This window comes from Hemicordylus capensis, chromosome 11 (genome assembly GCF_027244095.1).
Source record: "Hemicordylus capensis ecotype Gifberg chromosome 11, rHemCap1.1.pri, whole genome shotgun sequence".
NCBI classification, from domain to species: Eukaryota; Metazoa; Chordata; class Lepidosauria; order Squamata; family Cordylidae; genus Hemicordylus; species Hemicordylus capensis.
In genome coordinates, this window is record NC_069667.1 from 9,846,137 (window position 1) to 9,868,427 (window position 22,291).

Sequence of the window (22,291 nt, forward strand, 5' to 3'; positions counted from 1 at the left end):
CATGTGTGAGCACTGTAAGATATCCCCATTAGGGGATGGGCTGCTCTGGGAAGAGCATCTGAATTTCCAAGTTCCCTCCCTGGCAGCATCTCCAAGATAGGATTGGAAGAAACTCCTGCCTGCAACCTTGGAGAAGCCACTGCCAGTCTGAGTAGACAATACTGAGCTAGATGGACCAATGGTCTGACTCAGTATATGGCAGCTGCCTATGTTCCTAACAGGGCTTAAGTGTGGTCTTTAGATAGATAGATAGATAGATAGCCAGCTTTACCAGAATAGAAGGAGGCTCTGAATTTCAGGTGACCTCCTTAAACTAGAGAAGTGAAATACCGGTTATACGTGCATTTACCCCACAGGGAAGAGGACCCTGAATTTAAGGTGGCCACTCAACTGGCACAGCGGGGAAAATGCTTGACTAACAAGCAGAAGGTTGCCAGTTCAAATCCCCGCTGGTACTATATTGGGCAGTAGCGATATAGGAGGATCATACTGCGTGGGAGGAGGCAATGGTAAACCCCTCCTGTATTCTACCAAAAGAAAACCACAGTGCTCTGTGGGCACCAGAAGTCAAAATCAACTTGACAACACACTTTACCTTTACCATAAGACCAGCTCTCCTCCTTCTTTAGTTATCCTTCACAGGACAACTAAAATTACAATTGCATTGTCCTTTGTGTGCCAAAAGTGAAATTTAAAAGATGAATAATACAATCAGATTTCTGTGCAGCATGCAGGTTCTTTCTCCTTGTATGCATTATTTGCATTACATATCGATACAAAGGAGGGTGCACTTTTTACCTTTACTCAATTTCTAACATCGAGGAACTTGGGGAAAACCTCGTCTTGGATTCAGGCACCTGACCCAAGATTAGGTTTTTTCCCTTAGTTCTTTGGTGGTCGAAATCGGGGGTGGGGATCGTCTTAAATTCGTTGTCTCTGACGCATTGAATCCAACAGCGTCGTCTTCGATTTGACCGGGTCGAGAGATAGGTAACTTCATTACAGTCCTTGGCCAGGGGCACCACCTGGAAAAAGGAAACGGTACGATCGAAACGGGCTGCTGCTGCCCGCCGGGTTATCTCTGCGGCGGCCTCGTGATCTTTTCGCGGAGTGGCTGCTGCTCCAACCTTGCCTCGCCCCTCGGAAGCAGACTTTTTGCTGCAGAAGGGCTGCATCTGCAGCAGCCGACTCTCCCCGTCAATGGCGACCCTTCGGAGCCGGGCTTTTGTCTCTGCTTGAGCGAACCTCCCCCTTCTTCCCAGCCCTCCTGCGCGCCCCCGCCCTATTTGGGAGGCGGCCCGCCTCCACCACGGCCCAAGGAGGCTGGCAAGCGGATCATCCGCCCTCGGCTGGGAAAGCTCCTTTTCCTCCTCTCCGTCTCCGGCCAAAAAGGCTTTTTCAAGGGAGCCTCTTCAGCAGCAGCCAATGGGCGTGGATGCCCCAGCAGGGGGCGCCTTACAAGGGCCGGGCGGCCAATCAGAAGCCTCCCTGCGCGAGCTTCTCCCGGCCGCCCCGCCTCCCCCCTGCACACACCGCTCCAGCCCCGAGACTGATTGCGGAGCGCGCGGCGGGACGGCAGCGCTCCGGATCGCCGCCCAGCGCCTCGGATTCGGGACAAAGGACCGGGGCTCCGCCGCGCTCAGCCTCCGGCCCGGGAAGGATGGCGACCCGGCCGCGTTAGGAAGCTGCAGGCAGCAGCAAGTCGCAGCAGGCGGATTTTGATTTCGTTTTTCTCTGCTCAAGTGGCCCCCTCAGACAAAATGGATCGAGCCTCTGCTTTGCCTGCCTGGGGGAATCGGATTGCTCGGCCCCGTTAGGTGGCTGGCTGGCTGCAGCAGGGCGAGGAGAAGAAGCCCACCCTGGAAGGCTGCTGCTTTCTCGTGAGTAAGCGGAGCGTTCGGCTTCTTGTCAGCTTCCTATGTGGTGATCTGCAAATGGTTTCCATGGAGTGCTGATTCCGAGTGAGCAAGTCTGCTGAAACTTACTTGAGTCTTTCTTTCTTTCCTCTCCCTTCTCTTCTCCTCTCCCTTCTCTGCTCTGCTCTTCTCTCCTCCTCCTCTGTCTTCTCTTCTCCTCTCCTCCTCCTCCTGTACGCTTACAAAACCAGCACAGAAGCTGCTTACGCGCATCTAAGCGAACTGAACCAACCATAGGTTCATGTTTTCTTTTAGGATGTTTCCTCCGGGGCAGAAAAGTATCACCGCACATGTGTTTACTCTGCGGATCGGTACAGTACATCAACCAACAGCGCTTTCTTCTTCCACCCCGGCCATTCTTCTGCTCCTCGCATCCCTTTTCAAATAAGGGGCTTTATCCAGGATTCTCCATTTCCTCCGCTGCTGGCTTGATATCCCAGGGGGCAAATGCTAGCCTAGCCTAGGCACAGCGATGTCTTTTGGATGGTGCCTTGTCTGTCTTCTTCTAGCCACAGCGCTGGGTACAGCTTTTAAAACACACTGTTGAGTTATAAACACCAAGAATGTATAAGAAAGCCAGCAGCTTGGGGCCTTTGTGCCTGTGGTATTCTGCCGTTCAGGAATCGAGCACCCAAAGACATTTCTCTCTTTGCAAAATGTCTCTACTCATTCTAGACAGGATATTTGTGGGTGTGGACCTCCTCGGAAGATGAGCTTTTCATGAGCTGCAAGTTGACTTAAAAGCCTTGGAGGCGAGTCTCACGATCTTGGGATCGGAGCACTCGCTCTGCTAACCTTGCCTAAGGGGAGGGCTCTATAAGCGGGTTACCTGCTTTGAGGACACCGGGCTCACCTGCGAGCCTGATGGTTCTCACGCTCTCCAAAAAGCAGACTAGGCTCCCTTAGCCTGCTTTTTGGCGATCGTGAGAATCGCTTCTCTGTCTTGTAGGACAGAGGTTTCCACGCCTAGGTCCCCAGATGTTGCTGGACTACAGCCCCCACCATCCAAATACCCCTGCTAACTTGGCAAAGAGGCACCTTTTAATGTGGTAATTCTCTTTATTTAGCAGGGGGAGAGTAACTGGCCCTATCCACCCCCAGCACAGGACCTCCAGGGACTGTTGCTGGTGTCTGTCGTATGTTTCTTTTTAGAATGTGAGCCCTTTGGGGACAGGGAGCCATCTTATTTGTTATTTCTCTTTGTAAACCGCCCTGAGCCATTTTTGGAAGGGTGGTATAGAAATTGAATTATTATTATTATTATTATTATTATCATCATCATCATCATCATCATCACCAGCCACAATTGCCTTTAACTGCTGCAGCTGGGGATGATGGGGACTGTAGTCAAAAATCGGAGCACCTAAGCTTGGGAACCCTTGCTATAGGGAATGACTGGTCCATAAGATGGGGAGAGGGCCACAGCCCAGAGGTAGAGCATATGCTTTGCATGCAGAAGGTCCCAGGATCACTCCCTGGCAGCATCTCCAGGTAGGGCTGAGAAAGACTGCTGCCTGAAACCATGAAGAGCCGCTGCCAGCCAGGGCTGCACAACTCAAATGCCCTGGTGTGCCGGAACATAGGAACATAGGAAGCTGCCATATAATGAGTCAGGCCCTTGGTCTATCTAGCTCAGTATTGTCTACACAGACTGGCAGTGGCTTCTCCAAGGTTGCAGGCAGGACTCTCTCTCTTGGAGATGCTGCCGGGGAGGGAATTTGGAACCTTCTGCTCTTCCCAGAGTGGCTCCATCCCCACAAGGGGAGTATCTTCCAGTGCTCACATCTGGTCTCCCATTCATATGCAACCAGGGCAGACCCTGCTTAGCTAGGGTCAAGTTTGCTACCACAGGACCAGCTCTCCTCTGAACCATCAACAACTTGGTGTGCAGGGTCCGAGCTTGAATTTTTAGCACATTATTACATTAAAATTAAATATTATTAGTTACTTGTGGATCAATTCCCCCGTCAATGGACCCATAGTTTTAACCAAGGATAGTGACCAGAAAATAGGTCCTGTCCCTGTTCAATCAGTGGGGCTGCTGGAGTGCATGCCAGCCCCAAACAAATGCCAAGTGCTCTCCTCTCCCTAAACTGTTGTTGCTTCCAGGCTGCAATGCTAGGCATGCTTCCATGGGAGTAAGCCTCACTGGGCACACCATGGAGCATATTTCTGAGAAAGCAGGCACAGGATGGCACTAGAAGGCAGTTTCCAGTTCCTGTGTTGCTGCAGGATACCTGGGGGCCAGTAAAGTGGTTCTTGCAGGCCGGATTCAGCCCCCAGGCCTTATGTTCTGCAGGCCTGCTGAGTTAGATGGACAACTGGTTTGGCTTGGTAAAAGGCCAAGCCTATTTATTCTATTTATCTCCTATTTATTCTTAGGATTAGATGGAAGGAAAATACATTAGCGTGTTCACCATCTAGTGAGTAACTCAAGTGCAGATGCTGTTATTTTGAAATAGAATACATCGCTATTGAAACAAACAGAACATGTGATGCAATCGTCAGCATGTTTACTCAGAAGCGAGTCGCTGTGAATTCAGTGGGATCTGTTTATTGATTTAGTTATTTAGTTATTGTTCAGTTTGTCTACCGCTTTTCATAATGTATCTCAAGGCGGTGTACAAAAAGTTAAAAATATAATAACATTCCATAAAGGGTACATTTAAAACCTTAAAATCGATACTAAAAACCATAAACACACCAAAAAACAATGAAGCAGAAGCAAGGAAGCTGAGAAATCTGGCACCCTCTATAGACAAGTCTTGAGTTGTTGTTTTTTAAAGCAGCCACAGATGTCAGAGAGTGAATATTAAGCCTGGGGGCAACAACAGAGAAGGCCCTGTCCGGTGTGCCTGGCCATTTAGCTTCTCTCAACATCGACACACGGAGCAAAGGCCCCTCTGACAATCTTGTTGGGTGGGCAGAACCCTTTGGAAGGGTTATTCTCTAGGAAGCATATTTAGAACTGGCTTTGGTGTCAACCATTGGTTCACTCTTCCTAGCCATACAGCACCTTCCATGTCCAGCAGGAGTTGGGACCCAGGATCTCCAGATGCTAGACTACAACTCACATCATCCCTAGCCACAATTGCTGAGTGCTTGGCTGGGGATGATGGGAGTTGTAGTCAGACAACATCCCGGGACACAAGGCTGGTATACCCCTGATTTAAGAGTTACTACAGCACTGCTTGGAAGCCACCTGATGGTGCTGTGGGGAAATGACTTGACTAGCAAGCCAGAGGTTGCCGGTTCGAATCCCCGCTGGTATGTTTCCCAGTCTATGGGAAACACCTATATATGGGGCAGCAGCGATATAGGAAGATGCCGAAAGGCATCATCTCATACTGCGTGGGAGGAGGCAATGGTAAACCCTTCCTGTATTCTACCAAAGACAACCATAGGGCTCTGTGGGCACCATGAGTCGACATCAACTCGACGGCATACTTTACCTTTACCATAAGACCATCTCTCCTCCTTTCTCAGTTATCCTTCACCGGACAACTAAAATTACAATTGCATTGTCTTTTGTATGCCCAAAGTGAAATGAATAATACAGTCAGATTTCTGTGCAGCATGCAAGTTCTTTCTCCTTGTTTACATTATTTGCATTATATATAGATACAATGGAGGGTGAACCTCAGAGAATGGGTAAGTTTAGAGTCCAAAACCTGCTCAGGATATCCTGGCATTCTTTATCATCTTTTCTCAACTTGGAGATTTACAATGAATCAAGGAGAAAGCAGACAGAAAGATGCTTTTGACAAGCACAGAAAGGAATTCCCTGAAATAACTGAGGGAGGAAAACAAATGGATTTCTTTTGCCTTCATGGCAAAAGCCATTCAAATGGAGGACTGTCCTTGTTCAAGTTTGGTCATTTGGGTAACATAGGAAGCTACCATATACTGAGTCAGACCATTGGTCTATCCAGCTCAGTATTGTCTTCACAGACTGGCAGTGGCTTCCCCAAGGTTGCAGAGAGGAGTCTCTCTCAGCCCTCTCTTGGAGATGCTGCCAGGGAGGGAACTTGGAACCTTCTACTCTTCCCAGAGTGGCTCCATCCCCTGAGGGGAATATCTGACAGTGCTCATGCATCAAGTCTCCCATTCATATGCAGCCAGGGCAGGCCCTGCTTAGCTAAGGGGACAAGTCATGCTTGCTACCACAAGACCAGCGCTCCTCAAATTTGGCCCTTGCCTGCCGTTTAAGTGGAAGAGCTGGGTGATATCATATGGATGGAGTGGAGTGGGTGGAACATAGCTATTCCAACAGGCTATGAATAATGGACTTTTGTGAATATTCTGTATCTGTGGACGCTGGAACTGCAACTCACATTAAGCTTGGCCCAGCTTGCTTGCAGAAGGCAGATAAGGTTGACAGCTTGACCTTGGTTATTCACAGCAGTCCAAATGCCATCAATACAACACAATGTTAAAGCACATGAAACCGAACATCTGGGCTCTGGCCTTGAATTCAAGATTGCACACTTTTTAAACACACAGGTATTTCTAGCGACTTTGGAACTTTAATGCTTCCTTGCTAAAGCCTGACCAGGTCTAGTGGTTTCCAAAAGCATCTACGGTATTTCACATGGTCTTGTGGTTCAGCATGGTGTTGTGGTAGCATGCATGAATTGTCCCTTTTGCTAAGCTTTTGCTAAGCAGGGTCTGTCCTGGTTTGCATTTGAAAGGGAGACTGCATGTGAGTACTGTAAGATATTCACCTCAGGGGATGATTGTTTTTTTAAAAAAGATTTTTAAGACGGGGAACCATCATTTATTTTCTGTTTATTTTTCTGTGTAAACCACTTTGAGCAGTTTTGTTGAAAAATTGTACGTAAATAAATATTGATAGTAGAAGTAATCGAAGAAGAAAATGCGGTAGCTCACTAGCGTAATTTTAGTGTTCACTATACTTTCTGTTGGCTGTTCTATTGATTTAATTAAAATGTGATACTCCTGCAGTGGGGAATGCCGATTGTCCAGTAAATGTGCTTAAACATTTTCCTGAACAACACCTCCCAAAGTACCCAATACCGTAACTCAGTGGTAGAGTGTCTGCTTTGCATGTAGCAGGTCTCAGGTTTAATCCCCGGCAGCATCTCCAAGTAGGGCCAGGAAAAACTCCTGCCTGCAACCTTGGCAAGCCGCTGCCGGTCAGAGTAGATAGTACTGAGCTAGATGGACCAAGGATCTGACTCAGTAGAAGGCAGCTTCCTACGCTCTGTGTCTGTGTCTGTTGCATGGCCCATGGCTGTCTACTGTTAGCAAAGTGAATTGTTCATCTTATTGGATCAAGGGATGGTCAATGCATATCTGATTCCGACTCACAGCACACCATATCCTGGAGAGGCAGTAGAAGATGACTGCTTGAGAGCCTAGGAGGTGCCTGGAAGGTGGAGACCTAGAAGGTGGAGGTGCCTAGGTGGTGTCTGGAAAACAACAAACCCATTCCACATGATGCCTTTTGAGAATCGGGAGGGAATCGGGAGTAGGAAGTTCTCATCCCGAGCATGGTCTAAAGGCAGCTCAGCAAGTCTGGGTCTGGTTAGTGTCTGGATGGGAGACTGCTTGGAAACCCCCTGTATGATGCCCTGAGTTCTGGTGAAGGAAGACAGGAGGGCAGTGTGATTCATTTAAAAAATAACAGGACAATGGACCAACGATTGCTAAGGAAACCCCTGCGTTAATAACCGTTAACTTAAACAATATGACTATGTCATGACTTTTTTTTTTGAAGTTGGAAAAAATTAGATATTTTCAAAGCAGTCCATGAAAAGCCAGATGCCCGTCTGCCCAGGCACTTAGGGGGGACTGTGAATCGGGCGGACGGACACCTTTGGCAGCTTCTCGCTGGCCCTGTGCCAGCAGCCTAACACAGTGGCGCGCATCCAGCTACTGAAGGCTGTTCATGGGAGAAGAGAAAATGAGAGGCACTTGACTTCCCAGATCTGACGAAGCACTCGCCAGTGGGGTCATTCCAGGGATAACCCCTCTTTCAAGGGTGGGGGGCCCGTGAAGAATGGGATGCCAGCCCTAGATGATTAGCCACAGCACTGCCTTCTCTCATTTTCTGAGGAGGACGCTGAAAGCGACAGCAAAAGACATAGGAACGTAGGAAGCTGCCATATACTGAGTCAGGCCATGGGTCCATCTAGCTCAGTATTGTCTTCACAGACTGGCAGCGGCTTCTCCAAGGTTGCAGGCAGGAATCTTTCTCAGCCCTATCTTGGAGATGCTGTCAGGGAGGTATGTATGTATTGGTTTATTTCGACCCAAGGCCAGCATGTCAGGGAGGGAACTTGGAACCTTCTGCTTTCCCCAGAGTGGCTCCATTCCCTAAGGGGAAGATCTTCCAGGGCTCACACATCTAGTCTCCTATTCATATGCAACCAGGGTGGACCCTGCTTAGCTAAGGGGTCAAATCATGACAAATCAAGACCAGCTCTCCAGATGGCGAGGAATCCTTCACATTGTTTCGTTTGAGGTTGCTGTTCTCTGGTAGCAATGTGGATATGTAGGACAGCATCTTCAGTAGCTCAGTGGGAAAGCATCTGCTTTGCATGCAGAAGGTCCCTGGTTCAATCTCTGGCAGCATCTCCAGGTAGGGCTGGGAAAGACTCTTGCCTGAAACTCTGGAGAGCTGCTGCCAGTCAGTGTTGACAACACTGAGCTAGGTGGCTCAGCTGTCTGACTCGTTATAAGGCAGCTTCCCATATTCCTATCAGTTCCTAGCAGGATCTCTTTAGAAGTACAATACACGCAGATTCTAATCCTAGTGCCAGTTCCTGGGACGCAAGTTAGAAACAGGAAGTGTGCTCCCATTTCTGTGTTCAGTGTCACACGTGAATAACTGTACTGGCATAGAGATCCGTACCTGTGTTCGTTGCACACAGATTGTAGACCGTAACATATGAATAGGAATGCAGCCAGTGGCTCAAGATCAGTGAACTTCGTGGCTGATTGCCAGCATGGTGTAGTGGTTAGAGTGCTGGACTAGGACCGGGGAGACCTGAGTTCAAATCCCCATTCATCCATGAGACTCTCTGGGTGACTCTGGGCCAGTCACTTCTCTCTCAGCCTAACCTACTGCACAGGGTTGTTGTGAGGAGAAACTTAAGTATGCAGTACACTGCTCTGGGTTCCTTGGAGGAAGAGCGGGATATAAAATGTAAATAATAATAAGAATTGGGGATTTCAACCCTGATCTTTCTGGCTCTGAAGCAGGGCTGCTCAACTTCGGCCCTTCTGCAGATGTTGGACTACAACTCCCATCATCCCTGACTATTGGCCACTGTAGTTGGGGATGATGGGAGCTGTAGTCCAGAAACAGTTGGAGGGCTGAAGTTGTGCCGTTCTGCATATTAATAGGTCAGTAATCCCCAATTACCCTGGAATAAGAGGTTATGGTTTTGTGCGTGTCTCTGATATTTTATTTTTTATTCTCAGATTTGTATCTTGCCTTAATGGCACAGTGGGGAAGCAATCTGCCTAGGGAGCAGGAGGCTGTTGGTTCGAATCCCCACTGGTCTTTTTCCCAGACTATGGGAAACTCCTATATCGGGCAGCAGCGATATAGGAAGGTGCTGAAAGGCATCATTTCACACTGCGTGGGAGGAGGCAACGGCAAACCATTCCTGTAGTCTACCAAGAAAACCACAGGGCTCTTTGGTCACCAGGATTCGACATGACTCGAAGGCACAAATTTTCCTTTCCATTTTTCATTAAAAAACCCCAAGGCAGTTTAGAATATTTTAAAAATGCAAATATGACACACTTAGTACAAATATTAAATTTCAATCTTAGAAACAGAACAAAACTATTAACACTATACACAGAGATCATTCACACAATCAAAAAAGTGTTCTACCCAGGTTTGGGAGCTGTGTGTGCTCCTAGTTTTCAGTTGTGTGGAAGCAGAGTAGGAGGAAAACCTGGGTAGAAGTGATTGATACAAGGGATGATCCTCCCTTGCGTCTGCACAATCACTGCTGCCCAGGTTTTCCTCCTACCTTGCTTCCACACAACTGGAAATTGGGAACGCACACAGTTCCCAAATCCAGGTAGAACACAGTTTTTGATTGCGTGAATGCCCTCACCGTAAAACTGCACAACAGAACAGCACTCGTATCTGTGGCAGTCTGTGATTCTTTATTCACATTCTCCCTCATTTGCATGATATTATCTCTGCGGGGCTCCTTCTTACTTTGCATCCACTACAGTTTCTCGATCCTTGGCAAGGAAATTCCGTTTGGCCTCGAGAAAACCATGGAGGAAGGATTGTAGCCAGAGAGACCAAACAGAGCCTGTTCCTGTTTTCATGAAAACAGGATATGCATTTAAAACGGTACACATAAAGAAATGTGTTTCCCACACCCGTTCTGTGCCTCCGGGAACCTCAGAATGATGGGATTTTATATCTTTTGTGGCATCGGGTAAACAGGAATCAGATAAGGTTGCCTGGACTGATTATTTAGAAGACGGAAACATTTGTATGCATATGTAGTGTTGCAGCGTATCAAAGATAATCCCGACACTGTCACCAGTACATCTTGCCGGCTTCTGGTTAGCACCGTTTTGCTTCCAGATAACGGACAAAATGGAGGTGCAAGAGAAGAACTAGGGAAGGTAGAAAGCTACCTGTTCATTAATAATAATACTGAGCGTGATATAGTGCATTTCACACACGTTATCTGTGTAATCCTTACAACAGCTCTCTAACTGTAACAAGCTAGTACAGGGGAACATAGGAAGCTGGCTTAGACCAAGTCAGGCCCGAGCTCAGTATTGTCCACACAGACTGGCAGCGGCTTCTCCAAGGTTGCAGGCAAGAATCTCTCTCAGCCCTATCTTGGAGATGCTGCCAGGGAGGGAACTGGGAACCTTCGGCATGCAAACATGCAGGTGCTCTTCCCAGAATGACCTTGTCCCCTAAGGGGAATCTCTTACAGTGCTCACATTTAGTCTCCCATTCAAAAGCAAACCAGGGCAAGCCCTGCTTGGCAAAGGGGACAATTCACACTTGTTACCACAAGGCATAAGAATATAAGAACAGCCCTGCTGGATCAGGCCCAAGGCCTATCTAGTCCAGCATTCTATTTCGCATAGTGGCCCACCAGATTTTATTTATTTATTTTATTTTTACATTTTATATCCCACTCTTCCTCCAAGGAGCCCAGAGCGGTGTACTACATACTTATGTTTCTCCTCACAACAACAACCCTGTGAAGTAGGTTAGGCTGAGAGAGAGTGACTGGCCCAGAGTCACCCAGCTAGTTTCATGGCTGAATGCAGATTTGAACTCGGGTCTCCCCGGCCCTAGTCCGGCACTCTAGCCACTACACCACGCTGGCTCAGATGCCTCTGAGAAGCCCACTGGCAAGAGGTGAGGCCATGCCCTCCCTTCTGCTGTTACTCCCCTGCAACTGATATTGAGAGACATCTTGCCTCTGAAGCTGGAGGTGGCCTATAGCCATCAGACTAGTAGCCATCGCTAGACCTGTCCTTCATGAATTTGTCTAAGCCCCTTTTATAGCCATACATTATTCTCTCTCATATTTTTCATCTGTGTGCGAAATGAATTTTGTTCTGGGTGGCAGTATCAAGGCAGTGTTGCATTCAGAGTGTGATCTTCCTGATTAAACTTGAACAGAATCTAAAATTAACTGAGTGGACATCAAAAAATGAGTGAGCAAGCTCCCACACACGCATGCCTTAGAGGGAGCACTGAAGCCATCCAAGCTAGTGGCCATTGCCAAATCCTGTGCCAGAGAATTCCAAAGGTTATTATGTGCTGTGTGAAAAAGTACTTCCTTTTGTTGGTCCTTAAATCCCCAGCCTTCAGTTTCACAGGATGACACCTGGTTCTAGTGTTGCGAGAGAGGGAGAAAAAAATCTCTCTCCTCCACCAGTATTTCGGCTAAAGGCAGCGATTGAGAAAATTCTGGTTTACTTTAAGGCCATCTAATGAGTGTGAGACCAGGCTGGCTTGCCTTTATTTTTTTGCTTCTAGCATTGTGGGCACAGTGGTTGCCTTGCAGTTTCACTTTTTAAAAGACTCACAATGTTTTCCCTTTCTTCTGCTTGCAGGGTCTCCCGGGAATTGTAGTCTTTTTCAGGGTCTGTGGCCATTGCTGCAGTCCCTGGGAAGACTATGGTTCCCAAGATACCCTGCATGGAGAACAAAGGAAAACAACAGCACAACTCTTTTTTAAAAGCAAAATTATGCCACAGCCTCTGCTCCCACAATGACAGGAGTGAAAAGAAAGTAAAGTGAGCCTGTGCCTGGTAAGAAGAGGAGAGGAGAGCTGGTCTTGTGGTAGCAAGCATGACTTGTCCCTATAGGTAAGCAGGGTCTGCCCTGGTTGCATATGAATGGGAGAGTTGATGTGGGGGCACTGCAAGATATTCCCCTTAGGGGATGAAGCCGCTCTGGGAAGAGCAGAAGGTTTCAAGTTCCCTCTCCGGCTTCTCCAAGATAGGGCTGAGAGAGATTCCTGCCTGCAACCTTGGAGAAGCTGCTGCCAGTCTGTGAAGACAATACTGAGCAAGATAGACCAATGGTCTGACTCAGTATATGGCAGTTTCCTATGTTCCTAAGAGTGATTGGGTGATCAGCGGAATGGGATCTGAAGCTATGGGATCTGAATCAAAGTGGTTCCTTCAAATTGGACTGGCTCCCAGAGCATCGAATCGAAACAGGAGGCTCTTCAAAGCACTGAGGCAGCTCTCAAATTGAATCAGTGCTGATTTGCATACCCCTAATCCCAACATAGCCATGTAATGGTGCAGCGGGGAAATGGCTTGACTACCAAACCAGAGGTTGCTGGTTCGAATCCCTGCTGGTATGTTTCCCAGACTATGGGAAACACCGGTATCGGGTAGCAGTGATATAGGAAGATGCTGGAAGGCATTATCTCATGTTGTGTGGGAGGAGGCAATGGTCAACCCCTCCTGTATTCTACCAAAGACAACCATAGGGCTCTGTGGTCTCCAGGAATCGACGGCACACCTTACCTTTAATCCCAGCATACATTCTAGAGAGTGAGCCCATTGAACTCAGTGTGACTTACTTCCGTGTAAACATGCATTGGATGAGACTCTGTGCTACTCTTCTCTTAGCACTGGGCTACACAATGTCTGGCCCTTCTTCAGATGCTGAACTACAGCTCCTACCATGCCAAACTATTGGCCACTACAGCTGGGGGTGATGGGAGTTGTAGTTCCAAAACAGCTGCAGGGCCAAAGGTCTCTAGCCCTGTCTTAGCACTTAGTTATTAGCCCGTCTGTCCCGAACTTTGGCAAGGAGGGATATCAATCTAAACAAACACTCAAATCAATTCTCTTCTGACTCCGGTGGTTGGCTATTGCTCACTGGAGACGCTCCAAGGAAACGGCTTAAGCCTTTCTCTTGATCCCAAGGCTTCCGCCTATGCTTTAATATCAGAACTCACGCCAAATGTTTTGAATCATTTCAGAGAGCTCTTGCATCTGACATGGCCTCACATTTGCAATGCAAATCCAGGCTGGAGGGGGAGGGCCGTTATTTGATGTGGTTCCCAGTTGCCAGCTAATGGCTCCGTCTGTCCAAATGCCTCCATCGCTTTACATGGCAGGTCAGATGTTAGATCACGTCTTACAACAGGAAACAAGCTGACTTTCCCCAGCATTTAGGACTCTTAAGGTGGATAGTTCTTGGACATGGAGGTTCCATATAGCCATCATGGGTCAACAGTGGTGTGTTTGCTCATGCAGTGATAGGGCTGTGGCGGCTTCCCTCAATCGTAAGTGAGGCTCCCTGACTGAGTTGTTTCTTGGGCCTGTGTGGAGCTTCGGCCGAAGCTGAATACTAATATTAATATTAATTGAATTACTACTACTACTACTACTACTACTACTACTAATAATAATACACTGCACGTTCCCCTGGGCATCAGATGGAGGTGACTGTTCTTACAGTGTTGCATGTTACCCAGCTGGGGGACTCTTTAAGAGAAACAGAGCCATCTTGAACCCCCTACTCTCTTGGAAGGTGCGATGGGAAATGTAGCCCTTTCCAGCCCTTTAGCTGCAGGGCTTTTAAGAGAGGGATCTGTCTCTCCGAGATCTTTTTTAGATGGTGAGCCCTTTGGGGACAGGGATCCATCTCTAATTATTTTTATTTCTCTGTGTAAACTGCTTTGGGAACTTTTGTTGAAAAGCAGTATATCAATATTTGTCATCATTGTCTGAGAAACTCCCAGTATTGGGTGGAACATAGGAAGCTGCCTTATACTGAGTCAGACCATGTTCCATCGAGCTCAGTATTGTCTACACAGATCAGCAGTGACTTCTCCAAGGTTGCAGGTTGGAGTCTCTCCTACCCCTATCTGGAGATGCCGAGGAGGGAATTTGGATCCTTCTGCATGCAAAGCAGATGCTCTAGAGCAGGGATTCTCCATGTTGGGTCCCCAGATGTTATTGGACCAACTCCCATAATCCCCAGCCCCAGTGGCCTTTGGTTGAGGATGATGGGAGTTGAAGTCCAATAACATCTGGGGACTCAACATTGAGATTCCCTGCTCTAGGGAATGTACTGAAATGAATGACAGGGGCCCAAATGAAGCCCCAGTTCCTTCCAAATAACCATGGGATGCATTGAATTTCCTATGGTCCTTTGGAAGGAGTAACGTAGGAACAGAGGAAGCTACCTGATACTGAGTCAGACTATTCGTCCATCTAGCAGAATATTGTCTACACCAGTGTTTCTCTACCTTTTTGGAGTCAAGGACCGCTAAATTCCTCGTGCAGAGTTTCAAGGACCGCTACAGTCTTCATGCACAGTTTCCCAGACCAGCAGTTAGTAAAGGGTTTCAAGTTTAAGTTTTTCTATCCTATCTATCTATCTATCTATCTATCTATCTATCTATCTGTCTGTCTATTTAACAGACTTCTATACTGCCCAAAAATTGCATCTCTGGGCAGTTTACAATTAAAATAATATAAGCATTAAAATCATTAAATTTGGAATCTTTTGCAAACATGGAATATTAGGGGTTCTCAACCTTTGGTCCCCAGATGTTGGTGTACTTAAACTCCCATAACCCCCAACCACAATGGCATTTGGCCATTATGGCTGGGGATTATGGGAGTTGAAGTCCACCAACATCTGGAGACCCAAGGTTGAGAACCCCTGAATCTAAAAGCCTGGGTGAACAAATATGTCTCCAGTATGTCTTCAGTATGTGCGGGGTGGGGGTGCTTGTGATTACTCAATGGAGAGGGGATGTTGGGCCACTGGAAAAATTCAAAAACTACGAAACCAACATACAAGCAAGCTTTTGAATTCCCCAAAACTCTTCATCAGGCTGGATGTCAAACAAAGCAAAAAGGAGGTGAGGAGAGGAGAGCTGGGCAAGTTGTCAGTACAGCCTGAAGTCTACAGTTTAAACCTCTCTTGATGGAGGTGGAGTTTTAGCCGGAGTTGTGTAGTCGCAGGGCCGGATCCAGACCACGTTAGTCAGGACCACCCACTGAAATTAATGTAGTCATCTCTCATTTGTGTCCGTGCTGCTTGTTCATGATCACCTGGCTTGATCTGGATCCTGCTCTTAATTGTGCACTTTGTGAGGTGGACCTAATGAAACCCCCGCAGCTCCTCCCAAACTCCTTAAAAACAGTTACGTGGCAGGCGCTGGGCATGTTTTAAAAAAAAAAAATTGTGAAAGAAAACGTGAAGAAGAGCGGTGGGGACCTGGTGTTAAAGGGAAGGGGACAATTCTGAGATGGCGGGGGCCCCGGGGCATTGTAGTGGTGGATGGCTCGTCTTCCTCTCTGGGGAGACGAGGCACTGTTCAGGGTGGGTGAGGCAATGGTACACTTGACCGTGCTTGGAAGGTCACCTGGGTCCAAGAGCGGCTGCCGCTGTGCTTGCGCACCAGAGTGTAGCAGGTGTTCCTCCATTCTCTCTCATAGCACACGCTTCTGTGCCCCCTCCCAACTCCCCTACATGCGCCAATCACACCAGCCTGCCTTTAGGGCCACGCAGCTCAGGTGGTCCCACATGCTGCCCGTGTGTCGCTGCAAGGCAAGCCCTCCTTCCTGCCTCCACTGCTTAGCCCTCACTGCGGCGTGATCCGGGTCAGAGTTGTCCCCCCCCCCGCCCAGCGAGGTCATAAAGGGGACTGCCGTCTTCCACCGGCGGTGCAGACCAGGAGGTTATAGGGGGCCGAGGGACCACAATGCAAGAGGGAAACGGTGTTTCCTCTCAAGGTGCCTTGGCCGCAACAGGCAGCTGTTTCCCCCCCCCCAATTTTTTTAATTAACTTTTAACAATAACAGTAACCATAACAGTCATAATAAACACATTTATAAGTTGACTTCCCGCGCACCTCTTTTCGTGATACCAACTATAAATTTTACCCTTGTTATAACATTAATTAAAAAACAAAAAACACAAATTTAAACCTTCCACCACCATTAATCTGCCCAACCTGCATTTCAAATTTCAAATCCTGCTGTAAGATCCATAGTAGGAAAATAATTCTTTAAATAAACCAAAAAAGGTTTCCAATCTTCCTTAAAGCGTTCACAACAGGCAGCTGGTTTTAAATCGGTTGGGATCAGACACGAACCGCGCTTGGCATCAAATCCCCAGGATCACTTCATTCCAGTGCCATTCATCCAATGACCCTTTTGCATGAATGCACAAAATGGTCTCTTGCCTCTCCCCCGCACCATGCCGCCTCCCTCCACCACTTAGCCCTCCTTGGTATGTGTGCTTGCTCCCCCTCCCTGAGGAAGGTCCACTTGCACTCCCTTTCTGTAAAGCCCGAGCCAAGGCGGCTGCTTAGCCCTCACCAAGGCATGATCCCAGCCAGAGGTTCCACCCCCTGGCGAGGTCACAAAGGGGGCCACCGTCTTCCACCGGCGGTGCAGACCAGGTGGTTACAGGGGGCCAAGGGACCACAACACCCTACCAATGCAAGAGGGAAACAAGGTTTCCTCTCAAGGCGCCTTGGCCACAACAGGCAGCTGGGTTTCAATCAATCAACCTTTGGCTGCAAATAATGAGCATGCAAGAACCAGCAGCCTTTCAAGTGGCGCCCACTGCCATACCTTTTCCTCGATGCCCCACACCGCATACAGTTTGAAGTTGTAAAGATAAAGATCGCTGTAGGAAGATCTCAGCAGCATGTGGAGGCAAGGCAGAAGCAGGGTCCCGTGCCTCCATGATACTCCTCCTTTCCCTCTTCCGTGCCGTGTGCAAAACTGAGGAAGTGAGTGCCTTGATTGCAGTTGTTTGGGGGGGGGCGGGTTTGACTCCCAGTCAGGGACCGGCACTCAACCCTTCAGGGACCGGCAGCGGTCCAGGGACCAGTGGTTGAGAAACTGTGGTCTACACAGACTGGCAGCAGCTTCTTCAAGGTTGCAGGCAGGAATCTCTCTCAGCCCTATCTTGGAAATGCTGCCAGGGAGGGAACTTGGAACCTTCGGCATGCAAGCATCCAGCCCCATCTCCTAAAGGGAATCCCTTACAGTGCTCACATGTAGCCTCCAGTGCTGTGGACTACAATTCCCAGCATCCCCAGCCGCAACATCATTTTGCCGGGGATTCTGGGAATTGTAGTCCATAACACCTGGGAATCCCTGTTAGAGGGAACATTGGTAGCCTCCCATTCAAATGCAATCAGGACAGACCTCACTTAGAAAAGAGGACAGTTCATGCCTGCTAACACAAGACCAGCTCTCCTCCCATGTGAAGGTCAGCACAGTGGGAAAGGGCTTTCCCTTTGAAGGTTTTTTGCCTAAGTGACCCCCTCTTGAAAAATAATGAAGATCACTGATATATGAGCTATTTCCAAATACTCTCATTTTATCATGGTCTTAGAAGCCCTGTATCTGGGACTGCCAGGTCTGTGTCTGTTCCTCAAGGCCTCTTCGAGGCCAGTTCAAAATGGTTTGCTGTCATAGAGCCCTCTGAGACTGTGTGATTCCTTGGCTGTTATTTCTGCCAAAGTATTTTGCTGCTGTTGGGTTGTTTTGTTTTAGGAACATAGAAACACAGGAAGCTGCCTTATACCGAGTCAGACCACTGGTCCATCTTGGCCAGTTTTGGCTGCACTGATCGGCAGCCGTTCTCCAAGGTTTCAGGCAGGAGTCTCCCCCAGCCCTACCTGGAGATGCTGCCAGGGATTGAACCTGGGACCTTCTGCATGCAAAGCAGGTGCTCTTCCACTGAGCTACAGCCCCATCCCAACAAAACAAGAAGCTGGCACTTCAGCTGGAATGTCCCTGTACATATTCAACACAGAAAGTCACTTTTCTCTGAGTTGGTTGACAAATGGGAATAATTTGGAGCGGGTTGCTTTTTCACATTCATTTCTTGCTTGCTTTCCCCAGGGGACAGCGCCCATCATGGCCGCAGATTTCCAAGTCGTATCACTGGAATGTGTTCCTTAAGGAGAACCACACGTCTTGATTTTCATTGCATGGATTCCACTGTGCAGGGCTTTGCAGAGTGGTGGAGCTGGAATGGGAAACCACAGCCACAACCACACCTGCGAAACGGATGATTCCTTCAAATACAACCTCTACGGTGCCGTCTACAGCGTGGTGTTCATCCTGGGCTTGATCACCAACTGCGTCTCTCTGTTTGTCTTCTGCTTCCGCATCAAAATGCGGAGTGAGACGTCCATCTTCATGACCAACCTGGCCATCTCGGACTTACTCTTTGTGTTCACTCTCCCTTTCAAGATATTCTACAACTTCAACAAGCACTGGCCCTTCGGAGATCCTCTCTGCAGGATTTCCGGGACAGCTTTCCTGACCAACATCTACGGGAGCATGTTGTTCCTCACCTGCATCAGCGTGGACCGCTTCCTTGCGATCGTCTACCCGTTTCGGTCTCGTACTGTTAGGACAAGACGAAATTCGGCCATCGTGTGTGTCGGGGTATGGGCCCTGGTCCTCAGTGGAGGGATCCCGGCGTCCTTGATTTCCACCACAAACTCCTATAACAATAGCATAACATGCTTTGAAGGCTTCTCTAAAAGCATATGGAAAACCTATTTGTCCAAGATCACAGTATTTATTGAAGTCTTTGGCTTCATTATCCCCCTGACACTCAACCTGACATGTTCATTGTTGGTTCTGAGGACTCTCCGGAAACCTGCCACCCTCTCCCAAATTGGCACCAACAAGGAGAGAGTCCTCAAGATGATCGTCGTGCATTTAACCATCTTCGTTGTCTGTTTTGTGCCCTACAATTCCATCCTCTTCTTATATGCTCTTGTCCGTTCACAGGCTATTGCCAACTGCTCTCTGGAGAAATTTGCAAAGACATTGTATCCGATTACATTGTGCATTGCTACGCTCAACTGTTGCTTTGACCCTTTTGTCTATTACTTCACATCAGAGTCATTCCAGAAATCGTTCTATATCAGCCCCCACATCAAAACTGATTCCATTTTTAAGACTGAAAGCCCTCTAACGAAGGCTCTCCCACCAGCAATACAGGAAGAGATAAGTGACCAAGCTGTTGTTACGAATGGGAGGGAGCTGATGTCTGAGTCAAACTTTTGATATGGAAGCTCTCTGCACTAGCAGTGTCTTGGGGTGTGGATTTTAGCATGCTCCTCGTCTGTCTTCAAGGAGGACACCCATTTCAAAGCATGAAAGGTGGGAAACACACACAAAACGTTCCACACACACAGAGGCAGATGTTCTTTCTGCCTTCTGATAACAAGTCACCATCATCATATTAATTCAAATAACTTTGCCCAAATGTATGTCTGCTTTTGAAGCTATGAAATAATAAAAATATTTCATCTTTTCTTGGTTTTTTTTTTTAACCATCACTGATTATTTGGGGTTAATACGCAGTTTCCCAAATTTGATATTTAAAAAAATGAGGTCATTCACACAATTAAAAATGGTGTTCTACCCAGGTTTGGGAGCTGTGTGTGCTCCCAATTTTTGGTTGCGTGGAAGCAAGGTAGGAGGAAACGCTACCCAGGTTTCCCTCCTCCCTTGCTTCCACACAATCACTTCTACCCAGGTTTTCCTGCTACCTTGCTTCCATACAACTGAAAATTGGGAGCACACACAGCTCCCAAACTCAGGTAGAATACAGTTTTTGACAGTGTGGATGACCTCAATGTCTTCTTCACTTTTCCTCCAAGTGGCTCAGGATAAACATAATTGGCTCTTTCCCTGCACTGTTCGGTTTATTCCCACAGGACCTCTGAGAGGCAGTGTTTCCCGCAACAGGGGTTCCCAGATGTTGACTACAACTCCCATCACCTCCAGCCAAGGGCCACTGCATCTGGAGATGATGGGAGTTGTAGTCAACAACATCTGGGAATTCCTGCTGCAGGAAACGCTACTGGGAGTGAACAAGAAGCTGCTTAGTGTAACACCATCGAATCTACTGAGATGCCCCTCGAGGAAGAATTTGGGTGCTCATAAGAATGCCAGAAGAGGCTCAATCCTGGTCTCTCTCACCAACATAAATATAGAGCAGAGCATCCAACAGAAAAAGAATGATGTAGGCCACATCCACCTGGTACTGAACAGAATAAGAATTAAAATGAGTTCACTCAATTTTTTTAAAACAATAAATCTAAACAGGAGCACTAGAAGGAGCAACCTGTGTAGGTGACAAAAGACAGGGAGAAAAATGGTTTTCTGATACCTTTAGAATTATTTATAGCTGAAGCCCTAGGCACCATTGTTCCTCAAACAAAGCCAAACAGAAAGGAACACGCACACAAATAGATTTTAAAGATTTTAGGGTTAGAACATAAGAACAGCCCTGCTGGATCAGGCCCAAGGCCTATCTAGTCCAGCATCCTGTTTCGCATAGTGGCCCACCAGATGCCACTGAAGCCTACAGGCAGGAGTTGAGGCCATGCCCTCTCTCCTGCAGTTACTCCCCTGCAACTGGTACTCAGAGGCATCCTGCCTTTGAGGCTGGAGGTGGCCCTTAGCCCTCCGACTAGTAGCCGTTGGTAGACCTCTCCTCCATGAAGTTATCCAAACCCCTATTAAAGCCATCCAGGCTGTTGACTGTCACCACATCTTGTGGCAGAGAATTCCACAAGTTGATTATGCACTGTGTGAAAAAGTACCTCCGTTTGTTGGTCTAGATTTCCTGGCAATCAATTTCATGGGATGACCCCTAGTTCTAGTGTTATGCGAGAGGGAGAAGAATTTCTCTCTATCCACTTTCTCCACACCATGCATGCTTTTATAGACCTCTATCATGTCTCCCCATAGTTGTCTTTTTTCTAAACTAAAACGCCCCAGGTGTTGTATCCTTGCCTCATAAGAAAGGTGCTCTAGGCCCCTGATCATCTTGGTTGCCCTCTTCTGCACCTTTCCCAGTTCTACAGTGTCCGTTTTTTAGATGTGGTGACCAGAATTGTATGCAGTACTCCAGGTGTGGCCGCATCACAGTTTTGAATAAGGGCATGATAATATTAGCAGTTTTATTTCGCTAATAAATAAAAGTTGCATTCCTAATAGTGTGTATTGAATTCCCAAAGGCATCTGGGAGGATTTTGAAATTTAAAGTGTCCCTCCCAAATACCTCTGGGAGCACCATGCAAATTGCAGTTGCTGATGGTTCAATCTTTGAGTCAATACAAAACTCTTTGTCTGGCAGCTAAAGGCTATCAAAGTGAGTGCCAACCAAGCAACCCATAGGATCATAGGAAGCTGCTTTCTACTGAGTCAGATCATTGGTCCATCTAGCTCAGTATTGTCTACAGCGGCTTCTCCAAGGTTACAAGCAGGAGTCTTTCTCAGCCTGAGCAGAGACTTTTACACAGAATTAATATTCTATTAATGATAGAATTTTATTCACACAGCAGGTGAGTTTACAGGGAGACTTTACTGCAAGCTTGAAGTTATCCAAAAAACCTGACACAAATAGTGGATTATTTTTTTAAGTGGATATAAACCAGGCTACACTAACACAGAGTGAAAACCCTGAATTGTGTGTGAACTGCTCCCCAGTAACTCACAGGGACTTCGGGCTAAATCTGGCCACTATGTGAATGCACCCCCTCCATTCCGGAGGAGATGAGAGTTAAAGGGCTTTCACTCCATGTGAAAAACTTCCTGGAGAAGTCAGGGAGAAAATCTGCTTGCAGGCATGCAGATACGCTTCTACTGAGCAATGGTCCGATCCCTGAAGGAGATGAGTGCTCATCCAACTCTCATCCAACTGCTTGGCTATGGCAAGACCTGCTCTGGAGAGCATTTCAGAACCAAGCTGTCACCACCTCTGCGGGAACATCTGAAGAACGGCCTCTAATGTTGACTGATGGGCAGGTACTCCTGGGAGCAGATACTCCCATGCGCACATACTCTGTAGTTATATCAGGTCAAGG

General features: G+C 47.6%; 1 protein-coding gene and 1 long non-coding RNA gene across 2 annotated transcripts; one reads left to right on the forward strand and one right to left on the reverse strand.

The window, feature by feature from the left end:
• Positions 1-731: 731 nt before the first annotated feature.
• Positions 732-2,053, reverse strand: LOC128335267 (uncharacterized). Its single transcript, XR_008311556.1, has 2 exons — positions 1,986-2,053; positions 732-1,025 (listed from the first exon to the last, which is right to left on the reverse strand). It is a non-coding gene; the product is annotated as an uncharacterized LOC128335267 (long non-coding RNA).
• LPAR4 (lysophosphatidic acid receptor 4) lies at positions 1,493-19,728 on the forward strand. The gene is made up of 2 exons (XM_053273254.1): positions 1,493-1,880; positions 18,297-19,728. Exon 2 carries the CDS (start codon positions 18,429-18,431, stop codon positions 19,476-19,478), a length of 1,050 nt encoding a protein of 349 aa, XP_053129229.1. The 5' UTR covers positions 1,493-1,880; positions 18,297-18,428; the 3' UTR covers positions 19,479-19,728.
• Positions 19,729-22,291: the final 2,563 nt, after the last annotated feature.